Source organism: Cottoperca gobio, unplaced genomic scaffold, assembly GCF_900634415.1.
Source record: "Cottoperca gobio unplaced genomic scaffold, fCotGob3.1 fCotGob3_170arrow_ctg1, whole genome shotgun sequence".
NCBI lineage: Eukaryota > Metazoa > Chordata > Actinopteri > Perciformes > Bovichtidae > Cottoperca > Cottoperca gobio.
The window spans coordinates 52,597-74,283 of NW_021166819.1; the positions used below are offsets into that span (position 1 = coordinate 52,597).

The 21,687-nt window shown below is 41.0% G+C and overlaps 3 protein-coding genes across 3 annotated transcripts; 1 reads left to right on the top strand and 2 right to left on the bottom strand.

The window, feature by feature from the left end:
• Positions 1–1,526: 1,526 nt before the first annotated feature.
• On the bottom strand, positions 1,527–7,040 carry LOC115004702 (eukaryotic translation initiation factor 1A, X-chromosomal). Its single transcript, XM_029426382.1, has 7 exons — positions 6,866–7,040; positions 5,737–5,820; positions 3,972–4,075; positions 3,712–3,762; positions 3,490–3,571; positions 3,216–3,307; positions 1,527–2,628 (listed from the first exon to the last, which is right to left on the bottom strand). The coding sequence occupies exons 1-7, from the start codon at positions 6,879–6,881 to the stop codon at positions 2,623–2,625; spliced, it is 435 nt and encodes a 144-aa protein (XP_029282242.1). The 5' UTR covers positions 6,882–7,040; the 3' UTR covers positions 1,527–2,622.
• A 732-nt stretch (positions 7,041–7,772) lies between these two features.
• LOC115004699 (GDNF-inducible zinc finger protein 1-like) lies at positions 7,773–11,787 on the top strand. Its single transcript, XM_029426379.1, has 3 exons — positions 7,773–8,078; positions 8,662–9,147; positions 9,538–11,787. Exons 1-3 carry the CDS (start codon positions 8,052–8,054, stop codon positions 10,189–10,191), a joined length of 1,167 nt encoding a protein of 388 aa, XP_029282239.1. The 5' UTR covers positions 7,773–8,051; the 3' UTR covers positions 10,192–11,787.
• Positions 11,788–11,881: 94 nt separating this feature from the next.
• Positions 11,882–21,419, bottom strand: LOC115004695 (ribosomal protein S6 kinase alpha-3-like). Its single transcript, XM_029426374.1, has 6 exons — positions 21,396–21,419; positions 18,899–19,060; positions 18,038–18,099; positions 17,560–17,650; positions 15,074–15,214; positions 11,882–14,857 (listed from the first exon to the last, which is right to left on the bottom strand). Exons 1-6 carry the CDS (start codon positions 21,417–21,419, stop codon positions 14,735–14,737), a joined length of 603 nt encoding a protein of 200 aa, XP_029282234.1. The 3' UTR covers positions 11,882–14,734.
• Between the last annotated feature and the right edge of the window lie 268 nt (positions 21,420–21,687).

Consider the following 21,687-nt stretch of genomic DNA (forward strand, 5'->3'; position numbering starts at 1 on the left):
CGTGCACGCACTGAAGCGCATGCACCCTCCTGTATAAATAACACAAATGCACCCTCAAGGTTGAGCACGCGCTTATTTTAGATTGAATAACACTGAAGGATATTATTGATTAATAACAAGATGTGTGCTGTTCGTTATTCCACCTGCAAAGATATTTATAAGAAACTACACAACACCACCTCCACGTGTAATGTGTTCAGTCACTTGTCATATTTGTTTCTTTGCATTTGTATTTCTTGTACACATTTTTATTTATATATTTTTTAATTGCAAAACTCTACAAGCTGTGGTGAAAGTCTTCAGAACTTTTAATTTAGTTTTTAAGTCTTCATCTTTAAGTACATTAGCAATACCATAATGTAACAACACTGTTACAAGAAAAAGAGTTCACCATTTTACTTAAATACATAGTAACTAGCATCAAAACACAAGGACCAAAAGTACTCATGCAGAATTACCCATTTCAGAATCAAATATATTATATAACTAAAATATAATTAATGCATGAATGTGTATAGTAATGCATAATATATTTATACTTTAATAATCATAAAGTAAACTATTTGCCTTCAGTGAAGAAGAATAAAGTAGCATTAAATGGAAATACTCAAGTGAAGCACAACTACCTCAAAATGTACTTAAACCAGAACACAAGTAAGAAAACTAAATCAATGGTACCCAACCTGGGGATCCCGACCCCCACCAGGGGACGCCAAAGCCTCACAGGCGGTCCCCAGGCCTTCTTGATTTTAAGGTGCAACCTTTAGTATAAATACATACAGCTGGACAATATCTCAGCATTATATTCATCTCTCAGAAGAAAACTAAATTAAATTGTTATTTTTAAAGTTTGGATTATTATTTTAGATATAAACTTCATATAATTTATTATGAAATAATCTTAAAAGGATAAAGAACAAAAGCCGCTTTATTCACAGCAACGCGTCAGGGAAACAAAAGTGAATCAAAACATAAAATAATGCAGGCGAGCATCGCATTTGTAAAAAAGAAAAGAAGCCTATTAAGTTTTTATGAGTTTAAAAAAAACAGTATTAAAAGTTCCTTAAAACATAAGAGGAAAAGTAATCTGCTCAAAACTCATCCAAATAACTTGTTTTACACAAACGTCCTGCAGTCATTGTGTTCACTATTTGTCCATATTCATATAATTAATATATACACACCTATATATTAATATAATTAATATATAAAGGACCCACTGATTAAAAAGTTATTACATTATAAGTGCGTAGAAAGTCAAAGCAGACACAAACACCAGCGATCCGGCTCGGCTGGAGCTGAACACTCAGCACGCTGCTCAAGGACGCATCAGTTAATAAAGTTTTGCCTTGAATGACAGAAATAGGACCTGGACAGACAGACGAGCCCCGTCAACACCCAGCAGCCCTGGATGCTCCTGGCGTGGAGCTTTAAAGGGCGTGAGGGGGCTGAACTTTAGCTCAACCGCGCCACCTTCAGACCGGCACAGGAAGTGAAGCGCTCCAATGATCACCATGTCAGGACAGTGGAGTTAAGATCTTTATTGGAAACCCAGCCTTCAAACATCATCTTTTAGTCATTCAGTTACAGCAACAACAGCGACCGGCCCCACGTGGTCTAGAGCAGCGGTTCCCAAACGGAGGGAGGGAAATAAACTATTGTATGTTATGTGACGTAGAGGGTCGGAGAACGTGTCGGTGGGGGCTGCTGTGATCTGAGGTTTTGGTGGAGTTGTTTGGGAACCGCTGGTCTAGAGAGGCCGTGACAGTCAGTGTGTTGAAGCCGCAGAGCGAGCAGCGTAGAGTTCAAAACAGAACATGGACACAAACGCACAGAAAACACAAATAAGGGAAACAATAGTAAAATACATTTTGATTCTTCTTTAGATTTCAAGTTCTTCATAGTTCCATCCTGAAGGAGCATTGTGATACGATGCGCGTGGAATACGGCGTTGATGGAGTCGTACTCAGTGTTTTAATTAATAAACAGCCTCACGGGCCACGACTACATCGGTACAGACTGCCAAAAGGAAACACAAAATGGTTTATCTTTTTATTGACGAATCCTGAGATTCGGTACTTGTTGCTAAATTCCACGTAGTGTGAAATCAATATAAATACATCGTTAAAAAGATGACGCATCTGTGAGATATTCTGCAGTCATGGTATCATCGTGAGCACCTCTAAGTAGTAAGGGTATCATGGAGAATACAAAAAGAAAATGGAGATGGAAGTTTGCCTTCCTGTTGATGTTAGAAGACAAAGTGAACATCCAGAAGTTCAGCTGAACATGAAGCTGAGGTCAGCGGTGACGCTCCAATCCAACGGCACGAAGACAGTCGCACTAAAGCAGCGCCGCGTGTCGTTCAACAATAAACTCAAAGTACGTTCTTCAAGAATGCCCCCCCCCCCCCCCCCATGTGAAATGCACTTTAAGTTCTCAAAAACAACAAAGACGTCTACTGATGGTTAACAAACTGGAATAAATTGAAACATATTAATAAACTGTTGGATTGGCGTAGGCTGATCTTAAAAAATAATTATAGGTGCGTGGTGTCGGCTCAAAAATATTCCAATCGGAGCATCTCCTGTAAAATCCAACTTCCCCTCCAGTAGCAGGTCTTCAGATCTGCGGAGAGAACACACACTTATTTACACTTTATGAATAATAAACTGTATTTATGTGCTTTACAAAATGAAAACAATCTAAATAAACAAAAACTGTTCCAGCTTATTATTTACGTGACACATTAAGTACATTTATCTGAAGCACTGTTTATATTGTACAGAGGGTTAGGGTTAGGGTAATACGACGGTAAAGACCTGAAGAGGCAATTAAACTAAGAAGAGACGAAATATTCACATTTAATATACATGTATATTTGTTGATTTGTATATTGTATTTGTATATTTGTTGATTAAATAATAACTGGATTAATAATTAGAGTTTATTAAGTAGTAGTACGAGGAATTAAAAGCTCCCGGGTAACGCTGGGGTCAGAACTTTCTCACTATTAAAAACAACAAGCGACTGTTCAGACATCATTTTATCCGATAGTACGGATTAAAATCTATATATTGAGGTTCTTTGAGTTTGACAACATTTAGTATTTGAGTATAAGTAAAGTATAAAACACTTCCTGGAGTCACACTGACAATAGCATTGAAAACAAACACTAGTAATTATTAGTAATAATTATAAAACGAGACGCTCACATCATCAATGTCCTCGTCATCGTCGCCAATGTCATCAAACTGGATCTCATCATCGTCTCCGGGCCCGAAGGTGTCTGTCTCGTTGATTTTGGCTGCGAGGAGGAAGAGAAGACGGAAGTGTTCATGAAGCAGAATAAGGAGACGAACAGGATGTTAAATCCGAATGTCAGAAACGTAAATTAAACTGTACAAGAAGCAGCAATAAGCAACCTTCATACAGGTCGCTGCACATGAAGCTGTATAAATTCATTCCTGCGGTGTTGGTGAAACTCACCGTGCTCCGGCAGCTCTCCGTACGCTTTCAAACTGCGAGCCTCGTCTGCGTTGTACTTGAGGATGACATCAGCTTTGTTGTCCTGAAACATTGTCGTGTTTAGGATAATGTGTAAAGTGTTTTTGTGATGAGAGCAAAAGACAGAATTGTTGAGTGAACTGAAGAGATCAGTGATGATGTGATGATGATGCACATGTGATGAGTGTGGAGCGACCAACACACCTGGTAATCTCTCAGTCCCACCAGGATGATGTCTGACGTGTTAATCCAAACCTACAGGGAAACAAAACCCAGCAGAGATTACCCCGGGTGTCATACAGCAACACGCTGCACTCTGTGACCCTGCATTGAGTCCACGCTGCCACATGAACGGTGGCTGACTGACCATTGAGAACACGCCGACTCAGCATCACGTCAGGAGGTTTCCCGTGTGTGCTGGTCGGGGGGGAAAAGGTGCGAGGGGACGGTCGGGACATTCCTACCTTTTTCCGGAGTTTTCCTCTGATGTGGCAAAGCCGCTTGGTTCCATCAAAGCACATGGCCTCCAGACGTCCATTCCCCAGCATTTTGATCACCTGAGCATATTCTGGAGGACCCAGGAGAGCAAAGCAGGTTAATCAAGCGGATACACTGAACAAAGGATCTTAAAATAAGATTTACATTCACCAAGTTTCTGCTTTACCAACAAAACCGCAAGTACCAAGTACTGATGGGACGGGACAGGGTTTAAAAAACACTCTGAATAAGTTGATTGTGGTGAATGTCCATTATCGGGATAACCATGAATATCCACAAGAGTGACTTGAAAAACGCGTCTAGCTCGCCATCATGGTAGATAATTATTAATAGGTTAAACCTAACGTGTCCGCCAACATTAACTTAATGTTCCTGTGAATCTGGAAATAGAATTTAGCGTGAAAGTGCAAGATGAAGGCACAAAGAGCCGCGGGCCTCAGCAAGGCTTCTGAATGGGAAGGTTCTACTGTTGTAGGAAAGTGAAGCGCATACAACACGTGGAAACAGCCAAACCCTCATCTTCAAAACACATGATATCCATGAACAGCCCAATTATGTTCACAATTACTTAAAGTGCTTAGATTAGTCAGAAATGTTTAACTGCCATTATAATACAGTAAATGTGATTTACATCAAATTGAGAGGATTTGCAGAAAGATTCTGAGAAGGCTTCGAGGTGATCACAACATGTGTACCTTTAAACCAGACTGTGTGCATTCAGTACGACTTGCCTTCACTACCTGACGGTGTTCCTGGCCCCAGCAGAGCCCACACACAACACACACACACAACACACACACACACACACACACACACACACACACACACACACACACACACTTTGGCAGCAATGAGCACTGCAGTCGAAGCTGTCGGTACCATCTCGGTAACAATGTCTGCGGCTTGTCAAAAAATCCTTCGCTACTGAAACTATTTCTCCAAACGTGATCTGAATGCAGATCGTCCGTTTCAGCTTTAAGGTTTTTGACTCGGCAACATTCATGACAGGTAACAGACGGTTACGTTTGATTATCTATTAGATTATATCTGAAGCTCTTGTAAATCGCAAACTCTTCCTCTAACCAGATTTGTTTTTAACGCTCCACACGGCGGGTGAAATGATATAGTTGTTGGAGCTTTTCATCTGAGAAGACATGTTCGACATTTTGTCAGGATGAATGACAGACTAATTATTTTCATCATGCGTTAGTCTGCCAACAGCGATATTAACCAACTAATTGTTTAGTCTATAAAAAATGCTCATCACAATCGGGATCACCTACGCTCAGCATGGCGACTTCAAATTGCTTGTTTTGTGCAACCAAAAGTCAAAACCCAAAGAAATCATAGAAGGAAACCAGAATATATTTTAGACACCAAGTCGCCGAGGGAATGTTCTGCCTCTTTGCTTCAAATTGATGAATGAATTATTATATTACCAACACTTTCTCCGTTGATTGACTGAGCATTTAGGCTCAACTCAAGATTTCCCTGCTTTTCACCAATTAATTAAATTGCTGGTCAGAATTGTATTTATCTACCAACAACAGGAACTTCAGTTTCATCAGTTGACCCATGTTGATTTATTCAGACCAAATACAAACAGTTTTATTCTGTGTCTTTTGAAGCAGTATCACTAAACACACAGCCTCCAGTGAAAAGATGGATCTTTAGTTAACCATCTTTGTTGCAACTTTCCAGGCAGCAGCTGAAAATGGTTCCCGTACTCACCCTGTCCATCCTCTTTGAACACCAGCTCCCTCTTCTCAGACTCATTCTCGTTCTTTCCACGTCGACGATTCTTTCCTCCCTTTCCTATAAAGACAGAAAGATACCAATTAATGTTGTCCATTCATTCATTCATCATCATATAGATACTATTCTCTGACTTAGGGAACTGTGATCATCTACTTCTCGTTGTGTATATTTCTAGTTGACACACTTAATCCACAGATAACCAGCGTGTAAATGAAATAAATAAAACTATTCCATAAAGTAAAGCTGGAACCTAAACCAAATATTTAATCTAGTAATGAGGAAAATAATCAGCAGATTAATCCATAATGAAAACTCATAGTTCAAAATGAGTTCCACCTCCACCAACATAATGCATCTGTAATAATCTGAATCATATACAATTGTATAGTCCCAGGGGACTATACTACTTTTAATACTCTTAAGTTTTTATCTGATTATACTGACGTACCTTTACTGAAGTAACATTCTCAATGAAGGACTTTTACTTGTAATGTGTTTTACAGTGTGGTATTAGTACTTTTACAAAAAAGATCTGAATACTAAATGACAAGAACAGTAGCTAACGTTTCAGTTACCTTGCTAGCTCGCTTATCGAAGTGACATTTTAGAAACCATACATGTATTAGATAAGATCATCAAATGAGTTTAATAAACAGGCCCAATGTTACCTGGTTGTCGTTATCAGCGGTTAATGTAAGTAAAATAAAAGTCACAGATGTCACCGGCCACACCGGGGTGGGGTTTAACCACAAGCGACTAGCTAGTTAGCTGTGTCAGCTAGCAGCGGTATTAAACGGCCAAGTATGTTAGCTATTAGCTGGGTAGCAGGCACAAAGTCTGCAACAACTTTCTCTAGCCTAAACTAACTTTATTATTATCTCAGCCGAATTACCGTTTAGTGAGTACGTTACACACAGACACCTCTGACAGCGGAGTAGAAGACTCCTACGTTTGTGTTAATAAAAGATTTAATAAAACAAATGAAAAATTGGTGTTGCTAACTAGCGTTAGCTGGTCAGAGTCACGTTTTCACTGCGTGTGTCTTCGCGGCGGGCTCGACAGACAATTAACATCACAGAAACACACTTCCTCCATCTCTTACCTTTATTTTTGGGCATATTCTTTCACGCCTCGGTCACGTTAATTCCGCTCGGTAGAAACGACTCACGGTTAATAAACAATAACTGTGTACAACAGTCAGATCTAAATTGACTGAACGGTAACAAGAAACTAGCTAGTCACCACTGATTCGCTCCGCCGGTGTGCGCATGCGCCTGCCAAGACATTCAAAACCACGTTGCTTTATTGTAATAGGTGATTGTTACAAAGACAATAACCTGCAAAACGGCATAAAACGCCTAAAAACAATATTCGAATCAAGTGCTGTTGTCAGATCCTTTACTGAAATAGAAATCATGAAGGTGATAATACATGTGTGTGGCAGTGTCAGTATATTATATATTTAAACATAAAATATTTTTATTTAGTTATTTTCTTCCATTCATGTTAATGCACAACTCCAGAATGGTGGAATATAATCATGTACATTTACTCAAGTATTGTACCTAAGTACAATTTTGAGGTGCTTGTTCTTTACTTGAGTATTTACATGTTATGCTACTTTATACTTGTACTTCACTACAAATCAGAAGCCAATATTGTACTTTTTACTCCACTACATTTATTACTAAATACTAAATGTTATCAACAAATAAAATATGACGAATTATTATACAATATATTAAGATGCAATAAAGGCATTCAAATTAGCTCCACCTTTACCAGCAACATGACTGATACTACATGAATGTAACAATAATTATTGATCCACTGGGGGAAATCGGGTTTTGCTACAGTTGCTCCATTTCATATAATAAAAATAAAATAATATTTTTTAATATTATTCTTCTACTTGCAATGGAGTATTTTACCACTGTTTACCTCTTTTAACCATGTATGTAACAACAACAGCAGTACTACAGAGGCAGCTGTATCCCTCCGCGCCACCAGGGAGCAGAGGTCGCTCCGCGGAGCCGTTGGTGTTTTGTATTCCCAGAAAGAAAATAGACATTTTGGAGAAGCTGAGCTCCAGAACGACACCTTTTAACCTCCTGCAGCGAGTAAAGCTCAATTATCTTCTGTTTCCGAACATTTAATGTGCCTTTCAACTCATTGTTATTACAGATAAATAGCCAAGGGAGGCAGAATATCACATATATTCGGCTGTAAACTTGTAGTCCCGTTAGCTACGTTGTTGCTAAGCTAACGTTAGCTGCGGTTTGGTCGTGATGGCTGACTTCAGCAGCAGGATCATGGTGAGTGCACCTTTATTTAAAAGATTCTCTCTGGAGCCACTCCAACAGAATATTATATACTACATTTACTCAAGTAATATAGGCTACTTAAGTACACATTTGCTATTTATACTTCAACTCCACTTTGAACTTGAACTTCACAACATTTGTTACTGTTGTTAGAAATTAAGGATTTTGCAGACAAAACATATGAAAGCCTATAAAATAGGATATTTTAAGTATCCCTGCAATTTTGTGTTTTTATTGTTTTTAACTGAAGAGGGAAAGAAAGATTAATATCCAACAGTGTTGTTACATATTAGTTACTTTCACTCTCTAGGAAAACACAAAACATACAAACACAACAATAACAGAACATAACATTGCAGGGATATTCCTAAATAACATTGGCAAATAAATACATGAATAAAAATGAAAAACACAACTTTACTCTTTTTGCATAACATTGATGATTCAATTATTAATTAATCATAGAAATATTTCGAACTATTCGTCTGTTGATTGATTAAAGACATCGTGTGTATTCTGTTGGGTGTTTCTGGTCCCTGAAAACACAAAATCAATAATGTTTTCTCGTGTTTAGACGTCTGCTGAACACTCGGCGGTCACAGCTGGGCCTGCAGGAAAAGCGTCGTCCTCCTCAGTCGGGTCAGGAAATGGAAGCTGGGACGGCGTGGGCGGGTTGGACCAGATAACAGTTGTGAGGATAGACGACACGCACATCGCGGAGGATAAAGACGCTGCAGTGTGCTACGAGGTGGAGTACTCGATGCCTGCTGAGGACGAGGTTGCCGGAGAGGAAGAGGAGGACGGCGTTTACGTCATCGAGTATTCAAATCCAGAAGAGGAGGGAGAGAGCTACCAGTTCACGATGTCCGTGGATCGATCGCTCCCGGCCAAAAAGCCGATAATTAACCATCCTGCGGCGAGAGAGAGCGCCAGAGCTCCTTTACCCGTGATGTCCAAACCGGTCAGACCTCAGAGGCCGAGGCAGAAGAGGAAGCTAGAGGTGAAGCAGCTGGAGGTGAAGCAGCAGGAGGTGAAGCAGCTGGAGGTGAAGCAGCTGGAGGTGAAGCAGCAGGAGGTGAAGCAGCAGGAGGTGAAGCAGCTGGAGGTGAAGCAGCTGGAGTTGAAGCAGCTGGAGGTGAAGCAGCAGGAGGTGAAGCAGCTGGAGGTGAAGCAGCTGGAGGTGAAGCAGCAGCAGGTGAAGCAGCTGGAGGTGAAGCAGCAGGAGGTGAAGCAGGAGGTGAAGCAGCAGCAGGAGGTGAAGCAGCAGCAGGAGGTGAAGCAGCAGCAGGAGGTGAAGCAGCTGGAGGTGAAGCAGCAGCAGGAGGTGAAGCAGCAGGAGGTGAAGCAGCAGGAGGTGAAGCAGCTGGAGGTGAAGCAGCAGCAGCAGGTGAAGCAGCTGGAGGTGAAGCAGCAGGAGGTGAAGCAGCTGGAGGTGAAGCAGCAGCAGGAGGTGAAGCAGCAGCAGGAGGTGAAGCAGCAGGAGGTCGTGAGCAATAAGTGCGTGCTGGAGCTCGGAGAGGACTACAGAGAAGTGATGGGGATGAACTTGGGCTCCGATAAAAAACAGCTGATGTGCACGCTGTGCCCGCAGCCCGGCCGCTTGTTCAAGAGAGCCGCCGGTTTGGCCGTACATTTAAAACACATGCACCTCCTGGAGGCCAAGAAGACGTTCTTCTGCTCGTCGTGCCAGCAGTCGGTTCGCTCTCAGATCGAACTGGACGCACACACAAAACGCCACGCCAACCAGGACGCCGTGTTCACCTGCCTCCTCTGCCCGGCGGAGATGACGGGGTACAAAGGCTCCAGGTGGGGTCTGAGGAGACACCTGGAGAAGGAGCACCGGGGCGTCATCCCTCGCTGCGACATCTGCAACAAAGGCTTCACGTCGCTCGTGTCGTACCTGGCCGATCAGTTCAGGCACGTCGGCGTGTCGCCCTACTACTGCGCCAGGTGTCAGATCTACGAAATGACTGAAAGAGGTCTGAACGTTCACATGAAGAACGACAGCAAGAAGAAGAAGCAGGAGTCTGATGAAAGCAACCTGCAGGCGGCGGGAGTCTCCGCCAACGCCGATAACTCTGCCACGGACGACTCCGACTTCTGACACGTTTTGTTTTGTGCGTTTAAGATTAAAGCAGCAGAAGCTCAGTGACCTCTTCATCATCTTTGACGGGTCGGAGCTGAACGTCAAGTTGTTTATAACTTGTGGAGTTTTCTGTCTTCGTCACACGAGGACAAAACGTTTCGGTAACTGGCTGTTGTTGAGAGAGCTGAAGGAATATTTAATTTGTTCATAACTTGGGTCTTGTTTCAACTTCATGTAAAGGAAAAGTTTGACCTTCTGTGCACCGTTCCAGTTTATCTTGTGACGTCTGTAAATGTTTGGTTTTGATGTATTATGATTTATAACGGCGTTTAAACAGCAGAATCCTCACTTCAAGCTCAAACCAAAACATTTTTACTTTTGTGATTATGCTCCAATATGAATAAGACCCAGGTTGTAAAAGAAGCTCGTGCTCTATTTGTTCTTCTTCATTAGTGTGTGTGTGTGTGTGTGTGTGTGTGTGTGTTTATATACTGTATGTTCTGTGATCAAGTTATTCCAGCTGCAGTAGAAGAAAGTAACTCATGCAGCTTCACGGCACTGAGGAGAATGTAAAGCGATGTTTGCAGGCAGCAGCTGCTTTAAAGTCCCATTTTCTCACATTTCATACACGTCTACTTCCTGTCCACAGACTTCTACTTCCTGTCCACAGACTTCTACTTCCTGTCCACAGACTTCTTTCCATCTTGGACTGAACAGCTGCAGGTTTAGTGTCTCCAGCTTCTACCAGCTGACAGATCTGTCAGTACAGAGAAATACGTTTTTACAGAAACTACAGTCTCGTCTTTTTCTTCTGAAGCTTTCGATGCTCAGATGTCAAAAGGACGTCGAAGTGTGCAGAATCTTTTTTATTCAAACTACAATTAAAGATGTGACGAACAGAAGAACAGCGACTGAACTGTGGAACTCTAATCCGTTTAAAGATATGTTATATATTTGGCTCAGCAGGAAGAACACGCGGCTACATTTGAATTGTTTTAAATCTTTAACGATCATTTAAGTTGTTTAAGAAGTAAAAAATACCAAAGTTTGGACTCAAAGAGACATTTAAAATAATGAATTAAGTGAAGTTCATTTAAAGTTTCTCACTTTTTGGTTTTAACGCCCTCAAAACAAATCAGATACTTTGGACTCGTTTTATTATTTACAAGGATTTTGTGGTCAAAGATATATTTTCTGTCTTCACGCGATGATCTGTCACATCTTCAAGTGAAAACATTTAACTCAACGCACGATGATGAAAACACTGAACGTTGAGAAGATCTGACACTTTGTTCACTGAATTAATCCGTGAGATTATGAAGAAAGGTTTCATTTCTTTATGTAACCGGAATAAAGAAATAAAAACAAACCAACCGTGAATATTCTTCTTTTGGACGAAGAAACAACGATTGAAAATATAAACACAACAATCTTTTTATTTTTGAAAAGCTTGTTCTTTGTAATTTGTATGTTTTGTTGTAACATGATCTTTGTGTCATTAAAGGGACATACCTCTGACCTTTAAAGTGTTGTGTTGTTGTACTCACCATGAAACTCTTTATTTTCTGTGTCGTATGAAGGAATAAATAAAGTTCTTTCTTTCTTACTTCACCACAAAGGAATATAAAGTTTCTTTTGTAATTTGGGTGAATTTACCCTTTAAAATCTGAGCGTCTGCAAACCATGAGTTGTTCAATGAGAGTCGGCGTGTGATCAGCTGATTATCCTTTTTATTGTTTTTAATAGAAAGTCCAACTCTCGCTGCAGGTACAAAAACAGAGAGCTGGCGTAGCAGCAGGGCTGAACGCTGACAGGATCAGGAAGAGAAGAAGAAGAGGATGGAGACAAGAAGAAAGAGAAGAAGAAGAAGAAGAAGAAGAAAGCTATTCCCCAGTTCATAATTACAGAAAACAAATCCTTTTACATTCCTTTATCCCAGAGCTGTACATCGATAGACGAGGCAAACAACATTTATATATTTCATATTATATATAAAAGAAAATCTATAGAGCAGTAATCCCTTTATGTTGACGCACATTCAGAAGAGCAGAGGAAGCAGTTTCTAATCATTCACAGAAAGATTACAGGATGTTTGGAGGACGCAGGACAGAGTTTGTTTGAGTTTCGTGCTCGCTGGTTGTCTTCAGTCTGAGGTTTGTTCAGCGAATATGTGTGTTGTAATTAAAGGGCCAGTGCACCCAAAACTAAGCTTTGTTTCACAGGTCAATCATTTCCTAGAACGTCTTCCACTTAGCAGCTATTCAATATTCCCTTTCCCCTGTTGCACTATGGGAAGTGTAGTATCCAGTGTTTTAGGAGCACATCAGGCACGAGAAGTCAGGATTCCCCCGACCTCTGATTTTGCATAAACTTGCATTAATAAATAAAGCCTTTAATTTCTTCACTGCTGAACCTCCAACAGTTCTGAATATAAAGGTGTTTAAATGAGTTTACCTTCCTGCTCCACTTTGAGTTTAAAGGGAAGATCGTTACACGAAGACAAGACGCCTCCGGACGTCTGAAACTAAACGAGACGTTTGAGACAAAAGACAAAATGGAGCCGTCAGGTTGTCTGATAAACGCCTCCTCGAGTCCTGCTCACCTCCTCACATCTGTGTGCTTATTTTATTCTCTGTACACCTCTCTCCTCTTAGATATATTAAAAAAATGCATTGTCTTGATTCATAGAAACCTGAGTTGCTCGTACGTTTAATTATTTACAGTTGGGCTCCCGTCTGCGGCACGCACAGAGATGATCAGTCGGCTCGTACAGAAGAAGGTCACACAAGGTCAAGTCTTCTCAGATTGTTTAAAAGCTCTCTCGTCTTTTCTTAAATTTAAACATCCAACCAGGTCACCTTGATTCCAGGTAAGACGAGGACGCTGCTCCTCAGCAGGACAGAGATGTGCGGCCACGTGCAAACGTCTCCTCGAGTTAAAGCCGCTTTCAGGATGTTTGAAATGTCATTTAAATGTACGGACACGTCTTAAAGCTGCACATATAACACACAAAGTTATTGTTTTACGGGCCGGAAAGATGCTTTATGTTCTCACAAAGTACAATTTGAGTTACTTGATACTTTTACTCTCTAATTGTTTCAGATAATTACTACAAAATATAAAAAGCTATCAAATAAAATAAATTATGATGTGTTACTATCGACCTACCCCGCAGAATATAAAGTACATTATATACATTACAGACCTTTCTGCTTAATGAGCGAAGTGTATTTATTACTCTGTGGTATTGCAGCTTTTACTTTATTTTATTTAATAGTTACATATCTGAGTACTTCTTCCACCTTGTTTTTTGCATAAATTAGTTCCAAGCTCCAGATTAGTGAATCGAATACGAGGATAGTCCAGATTGTGCAGTTTACTGTTTTAACGTTGCATAATTTTAAATACCTTCCACATATATAAACCCTCGTGCTGCCACCAGAGGGCGCCACAGGATGCAAAGTTGCCTCGTGCAAAACAAAAAAAACAATATTAAGGCTTAATCTTAATCAACATTTGTTCCCAGGTTCTAATTTTCGGGTTCATCTCACGATTAAAGGAAACATTTTTGTACATTACGGGAAGAATCTAAACATCGCGAGGTTTAAAACAAAGTCTGGAGAGATACGTCATCGAATGACTGATGTCTGATGGACTGTGAACACATCACCTTGAAATACTGATAACAGGAAGTCTCTCTGTGTGTGAGACGTACACAATACATTTTCAAAACAAAAGCATGCTCCTGAGAGTCTTTTCTTTATCCCAAAAACATCAAGTGCGAACTTAGATTGAAGTAAATGTTTCCACGACGCCATATTAACGCCATTGTACGATTAAAAAAGTGAATAATTACGGAGCAGATGGCGAGTTCTGTTAATATTCAGGTTTCTCTTCGAGTGAATGTAAATATTGTGTGTAGGAGTATCCCCCCCCTCCCCCGGCTCCGTAATTATTCTGTTCGACCTACAATGACCCGAATACAACATGGTGCACGTCCCCTTTCATAAGTCTTGATTTTTCATTTCTGCAGGCGAATCTTAAACACTTTGAGGCCGAGGCTGCGTCTCTGCAGACGCCGAGATCTCGGAGGCTACTTGAGGTTTAAATATCGGATCTACAGAAGCGTCACAACGATATAATAACAACGACCCCAGCGCTTTGAAAGCAGACGTTAGATTACCGTGTTCCTGTGTTCAGATTTCCCCCGAAGTAAATAAATACAGTACTTTTATTCTCTTGACGCGCGCTCCGTCTCCGGGTCTGCGAGGGCGCCGCTGATTGTCCGAAGCAAAGACAGGAACAGGTTTTCATCACAGCTCGGTGACGCTGAGAGATAACCAGCCAATCAGAAGAGTCCGTTAAGGTGCAGGACGGAGGGCGGGGCTGGGAGCGGGGGCGGTGGTCTCTGCGTTCCTATTTGGCGTTTAGCGGTTCCTGGGTCCATCAGTAGTCTGTCCCCCCAGACCAGAAACAGGAAGAGGCTGGGGGTGGGGGGGGGGGGGGGGGTCCGGTGGAGGTCAGAGCGAGGTCAGAGTTGAGAGGTGAGGGAGGTCAAAGGTCACAGAGCGGTGGAGGTGATCTTCTTCATCCCCCTCCGCTGGGCCAGAGTGGAGCAGCCCACCGGCTCCAGCACCGGGGGGACGTTCCTGTTGAGCGCCGAGTAGGTGGCGGCCATCGCACCCTGGAGGACGACACAGAGACTGTGATAATCCAATAATCTGAACAAGCAACTTGAAAGATAAATTCACGTTGTATAATCACAACAGATACCATCAATGTCATTAATTACCTGAGTCCAAATCAAATGTTTTTAGGACAAATCTCTACAAACGGAGAGAACTTCTCTCTCGCATCTAAACGCTTTTATTGTTCAGCACAAACACTCGTGATGAAATACCTTCACCAGGTGCGGCGCGTCCTGTCTGTTGAGGGTGTATTTGGGCAGCTGGTCTCGGTGTGTCACCCAGGGGTGTCGGAGGACCTGACCTGCCGTCAGCCGCCGGTGAGGGTCCACGTGCAGCATCTTGGACACTAAATCCTGAGGGGGGGGGGGGTCAGAGGTCACACAATGTTACAATGTAGATGTTTTTACCTCCTTTATATCCTATTGTAGTTAAAGTACATACATAAAAGTACTGAATGTGCAGTAAATGTTTTATATTATAGCTGATGTTCCTGTTACATTAATGTGTGTGTTACATGTTCCTGTTACATTAATATGTGTGTTACATGTTCCTGTTACATTAATGTGTGTGTTACATGTTCCTGTTACATTAATGTGTGTGTTACATTAATGTGTGTTACATGTTCCTGTTACATTAATATGTGTGTTACATGTTCCTGTTACATTAATGTGTGTGTTACATTAATGTGTTGTTACATGTTCATGTTACATTAATATGTGTGTTACATGTTCTGTTACATAATGTGTTGTGTTACATTAATGTGTGTTACATGTTCCTGTTACATTAATATGTGTGTTACATGTTCCTGTTACATTAATGTGTGTGTTACATGTTCCTGTTACATTAATGTGTGTTCTTAATGGTGGTTTACATGTTCCTGTTACATTAATGTGTGTTACATGTTCCTGTTACATTAATGTGTGTTACATTAATGGTGTGTTACCATGTTCCTGTTACATTAATTGGTGTGGTACATGTTCCTGTTACATTAATGTGTGTGTTACATGTTCCTGTTACATTAATGTGTGTGTGTTACATGTTCCTGTTACCATTAATGTGGTGTGTTACATGTTCCTGTTACATTAATGTGTTTGTTACATGTTCCCTGTTACATTAATGTGTGTGGTACATGTTCCTGTTACATTAATGTTGTGTGTTACATGTTCCTGTTACATTAAGTGTGTGTTACATGTTCCTGTTACATTAATGTGTGTGTTACATGTTCCTTGTTACATTAATGTGTGTGTTACATGTCCTGTTACATTATGTGTGTGTTACATGTTCCTGTTACATTAATGTGTGTGTTACATGTTCCTGTTACATTAATGTGTGTGTTACATTAATGGTTACATGTTCCTTGTTACATTAATGTGTGTGTTACATGTTCCTGTTACATTAATGTGTGTGTTACATGTTCCTGTTACATTAATGTGTGTGTTACATGTTCCTGTTACATTAATGTGTGTGTTACATGTTCCCTGTTACATTAATGGTGTGTTACATGTTCCTGTTACATTAATGTGTGTGTTACATGTTCCTGTTACATTAATGTGTGTGTTACATGTTCCTGTTACATTAATGTGTGTGTTACATGTTCCTGTTACATTAATGTGTGTGTTACATGTTCCTGTTACATTAATGTGTGTGTTACATGTTCCTGTTACATTAATGTGTGTGTTACATGTTCCTGTTACATTAATGTGTGTGTTACATGTTCCTGTTACATTAATGTGTGTGTTACATGTTCCTGTTACATTAATGTGTGGTGTTACATGTTCCTGTTACATTAATGTGTGTGTTACATGTTCCTGTTACATTAATGTGTGTGTTACATGTTCATGTTACATTAAGGTGTGTGTTACATGTTCCTGTTACATTAATGTGTGGTTACATGTTCCTGTTACATTAATGTGTGTGTTACATGTTCCTGTTACATTAATGTGTGTGTTACATGTTCCTGGTTACATTAATGTGTGTGTTACATGTTCCTGTTACATTAATGTGTGTGTTACATGTTTCCTGTTACATTAATGTGTGTTGTGTGTTTACATCTAATTGTGTGTGTTACATTAATGTGTGTGTACATTAATTAATGTGATGTTGTTACATTGTTCTGTAACATTAATGTGTGTGTTACAATTAATGTGGTGTTACATTAATGTGTGTGTTACATTACATTAATGTTGGTTGTTAACATGTTCCCTGCTACCATTAATGGTGTGTTACATGTTCCTGATTACATTTCATGTCGCTGTGTTGTGTACATTCAAGTGCTGTGGTTACATTAATGGTGTGTTTACATTACATTAATGTGTGTGTTACATGTTCCTGCTACATTAATGTGTGTTTACATGTTCCTGTTACATTCATGTGTGTGTGTACAGTTAATGTGTGTGTTACATTAATGTGGTGTGTTACATAATGTGTGTGTTACATGTTCCTGCTGCAGATGTTTCCCCTCCTTTACATCTGTTGGTAGTTTAATCTACAAGCTGCATCAGATTCTATAAGATCATGTTTTTGTATCTTTGTCTCATCTTCCAGCTGATCAAGAGGCTTTTAAACACTTCCTGGAACACTCGGTCCTTCAGTCACTTACACACACATGTAGTGGTGCAACACCTCTGAGATGAAGTGGAGGAAGTATAAAGAAGTATATCATGTTAGTTCCCCTCAGTGATGAGTGTCACTTCTCCACCTTGGCCTCAGCAGAGACGGAGTTCCAGTATCCTCCAGTGAGGGAGAACTTCCCGCTGCCGATACGAGCCAAAATCTCCTCCGGCGGTCCTCTGGACCGTTAGCGAAGGGGGTGAAACTGGAGAAAAGATTCACATTTAGATACTTTTAGTTTAGTTTTATTACATGTATGTGTCTTTTCACCATGTAGAAAAAACATTCATCTCATATAACACACACAAACACACTCGTACAACTAATTCAATTAAAGTTCTAAATAAATATTAAATCCAGTCATTGTCAGGTTTCTTGTTCAGATATAAAAGACCTTGAATGAAAAGCAGATTGTGTAAAGACAACAAAGCTTCTCTGTTATTATTCTAACCTCTGAGTTACAGGCTGAGGTTTACTGCAGCGTGTAATCCTCAGCACCGTTGGTCACTAATCAGAACGCATTCATGAGATTCTTTATCTGAATATTGTACAGTGAAGGTGTTCACCCCGTTAGCATCGTGTAGAGCAGGACTCCCAGGCTCCAGATGTCACAGGCGGCATCGTAACCCTGCTTCTCAACACCTGAACACAAACACAAGACAACATCAGCTTCATGTAAACAAACTGTTTCAGTTCATTGATACAAACATCTGTTCTCACACGGCAGCTAACGGCTTCTGCACCTTCTGCAGTATTTAGACAAATCAACCAAAAACTGCATTTTATGAGTTATTTTGTGCATATTTCTTTATTTCTGACAAATACAAATTATTTATGTGACAAGCAGCATTTTAATTTTGTATTACTTGAACTTTATTAAGTTATTCTCAAAGTCACTGAGAACTTAAGAAATACTTTTAGTTAAAAAATGTTATTTGTGCAAGTTTTGCATAAATAAAAGTTTCCTTTTGTTAATCAAATTAATTAATATAATAATATATTATATTATAATTAATTAATTAATTATAAATTATATTATTATATAATTCTATTATATTATAATTAATTATAAATTATATTATTATATAATTCTATTATATTATAATTAATTAATTATAAATTCTATTATTAGATAATTCTATTTTATTATGATGGATTAATTATAAAATTATATTATTATATAATTATATTATAATTAATTAATTAATTATAAATTATTTATGACCCAAAGAATAGAAATTAAATCAAGAGACACTGAAAGATTCCCGTACGTGTGTGCAAACATTAATACGTAATTTCAGTTTAATTTGATTCACTGCCATTTGGAGTCACATGATGAATAAGAGCGACCATGATGATGATGATGATGATGATGATGATGATGATGATGATGATGAGGATGCAGACGGAGGTTAAAGATCTCGTACCTCGGGTGCGACGAAGTTAGCGGTGTAGCACGGCGTCATCAGCAGCCCGTTCTCTGCTCTCAGCTGTTTGGCGAAACCGAAGTCGCAGATCCTGATGGACTCTGCGTTCCCGCTCTCGTCCACGTAGAGGATGTTACTGGGCTTCAGGTCTCTGTGCACCACCTGCACACAGGAAGTCAGGTGTTCAAGGATCAACTGTTCCTTCAGAGATGAACTTTAAGATTCAACCTAAATCACTTCTCAATGCATCTCCTTGTGTTTCTTTTCTTCCACGACGTCGTCGTTACGCATGAAGGGAAGTAAAGAACCGGACTTTATACCATAACAACACCTTCAGGTGAGATACACCTGCACACTGCTCTGTAGAGAGGGAGATACACCTGCACACTGCTCTGTAGAGAGGTGAGATACACCTGCCACACTGCTCTGTAGAGAGGTGGATACACCTTGCCTTGCACACTGCTCTGTAGAGAGTGAGATACACCTGCACACTGCTCTGTAGAGAGATACACCTGCACACTGCTCTGCAGAGAGGTGAGATACACCTGCACACTGCTCGGTAGAGAGGTGAGATACACCTGCACACTGCTCTGTAGAGAGATACACCTGCACACTGCTCTGCAGAGAGGTGAGATACACCTGCACACTGCTCTTCAGAGAGGTGAGATACACCTGCACACTGCTGTAGAGAGATACACCTGCACACTGCTCTGCAGAGAGGTGAGATACACCTGCACACTGCTCTGTAGAGAGATACACCTGCACACTGCTCTGCAGAGAGGTGAGATACACCTGCACACTGCTCTGCAGAGAGGTGAGATACACCTGCACACTGCTCTTCAGAGAGGTGAGATACACCTGCACACTGCTCGGTAGAGAGGTGAGATACACCTGCACACTGCTCTGCAGAGAGGTGAGATACACCTGCACACTGCTCTGTAGAGAGGTGAGATACACCTGCACACTGCTCTGTAGAGAGGTGAGATACACCTGCACACTGCTCTGTAGAGAGGTGAGATACACCTGCACACTGCTCTGTAGAGAGGTGAGATACACCTGCACACTGCTCTCAGAGAGGTGAGATACACCTGCACACTGCTCTGCAGAGAGGTGAGATACACCTGCACACTGCTCTTCAGAGAGGTGAGATACACCTGCACACTGCTCTGTAGAGAGGTGTGATACACCTGCACACTGCTCTGCAGAGAGGTGAGATACACCTGCACACTGCTCTGCAGAGAGGTGAGATACACCTGCACACTGCTCTGCAGAGAGGTGAGATACACCTGCACACTGCTCTGCAGAGAGGTGTGATACACCTGCACACTGCTCTGTAGAGAGGTGAGATGCACTGCACACTGCTCTTCAGAGGTGAGATACACCTGCACACTGCTCTGTAGAGAGAGATACACCTGCACACTGCTCTGCAGAGAGGTGAGATACACCTGCACACTGCTCTGTAGAGAGATACACCTGCACACTGCTCTGCAGAGAGGTGAGATACACCTGCACACTGCTCTGCAGAGAGGTGAGATACACCTGCACACTGCTCTTCAGAGAGGTGAGATACACCTGCACACTGCTCTGCAGAGAGGTGAGATACACCTGCACACTGCTCTGTAGAGAGGTGTGATACACCTGCACACTGCTCTGCAGAGAGGTGAGATACACCTGCACACTGCTCTGCAGAGAGGTGAGATACACCTGCACACTGCTCTGCAGAGAGGTGTGATACACCTGCACACTGCTCTGTAGAGAGGTGAGATGCACCTGCACACTGCTCTTCAGAGAGGTGAGATACACCTGCACACTGCTCTGTAGAGAGATACACCTGCACACTGCTCTGCAGAGAGGTGAGATACACCTGCACACTGCTCTGTAGAGAGATACACCTGCACACTGCTCTGCAGAGAGGTGAGATACACCTGCACACTGCTCTGCAGAGAGGTGAGATACACCTGCACACTGCTCTTCAGAGAGGTGAGATACACCTGCACACTGCTGTAGAGAGGTGAGATACACCTGCACACTGCTCTGCAGAGAGGTGAGATACACCTGCACACTGCTCTGTAGAGAGTTTTTCTCCTCATTTTTGCTGTTCAATTGATGAATGAATTTTATAATTACCGTATTACCAACACTTTCTTTCTTTCCCTCTTCTTCCGTTGAATTGGCTGAGCAATTTAGGCTCAACTCAGAATTTCTCCCTTCCCTGCTTTTGGGTTCCCACCAATTAATTAAATTGGGCTTGGTCAGAAATTGTATTTTATCTAATCCTACCCACAACAGGCAGGGAACTTCAGTTTCCATCAAATTTTGACCCCATGTTGATTTATTCAAAGACCCAATACAAACAGTTTTATATATTCTTGTCTTTTTTGAGCAGCACATCACTAAACACACAGCCTCCAGTGAAAAGAATGATCTTTTAGTTAAAACCATCGTTTTGTTGCAACTTTTCCAGGCAGCAGCTGAAATGGTTCCCCCCTGTACTCACCCTGTCCATCCTCTTTGACACCATCTCCCCTCGTCCTCAGACTCATTCTTCGTTTCTTTTCCTTTCCACGTCGACTATTTTATTTTTCTTTCCTTCCCCTTTCCTATAAAAGACAAGAACGTACCATTAATGTTGTCCATTCATTTTCATTTCATCATCATATAGATACTATTCTCTGACCTTAGGGAACTTGTGATCTCTACTTCTCGTTGTGTATAATTTCTAGTTGACCCACACTTAATCCCACACAGATAGACCAGCGTGGTAACTGAAAATTAAATAAAACTATTCC

Coding starts and splice junctions, on each gene's coding strand:
- LOC115004699 (XM_029426379.1), top strand. CDS start 8,052: ATGGCTGACTTCAGCAGCAGGATCATG. Junction 8,079..8,661: donor ACTTCAGCAGCAGGATCATG/GTGAGTGCACCT, acceptor TCTCGTGTTTAG/ACGTCTGCTGAACACTCGGC. Junction 9,148..9,537: donor TGGAGGTGAAGCAGCTGGAG/GTGAAGCAGCAG, acceptor CAGCAGCAGGAG/GTGAAGCAGCAGCAGGAGGT.
- LOC115004695 (XM_029426374.1), bottom strand. CDS start 21,419: ATGGTGTCAAAGAGGATGGACAGG. Junction 19,061..21,395: donor TGTCAAAGAGGATGGACAGG/GTGAGTACAGGG, acceptor TCCTGTGTGCAG/GTGGTGCACAGAGACCTGAA. Junction 18,100..18,898: donor CTAACTTCGTCGCACCCGAG/GTACGAGATCTT, acceptor GTTGAGAAGCAG/GGTTACGATGCCGCCTGTGA.
- LOC115004702 (XM_029426382.1), bottom strand. Junction 3,572..3,711: donor TGGGACTGAGAGATTACCAG/GTGTGTTGGTCG, acceptor ACAATGTTTCAG/GACAACAAAGCTGATGTCAT. Junction 3,308..3,489: donor CGGAGAGCTGCCGGAGCACG/GTGAGTTTCACC, acceptor TCCTCCTCGCAG/CCAAAATCAACGAGACAGAC.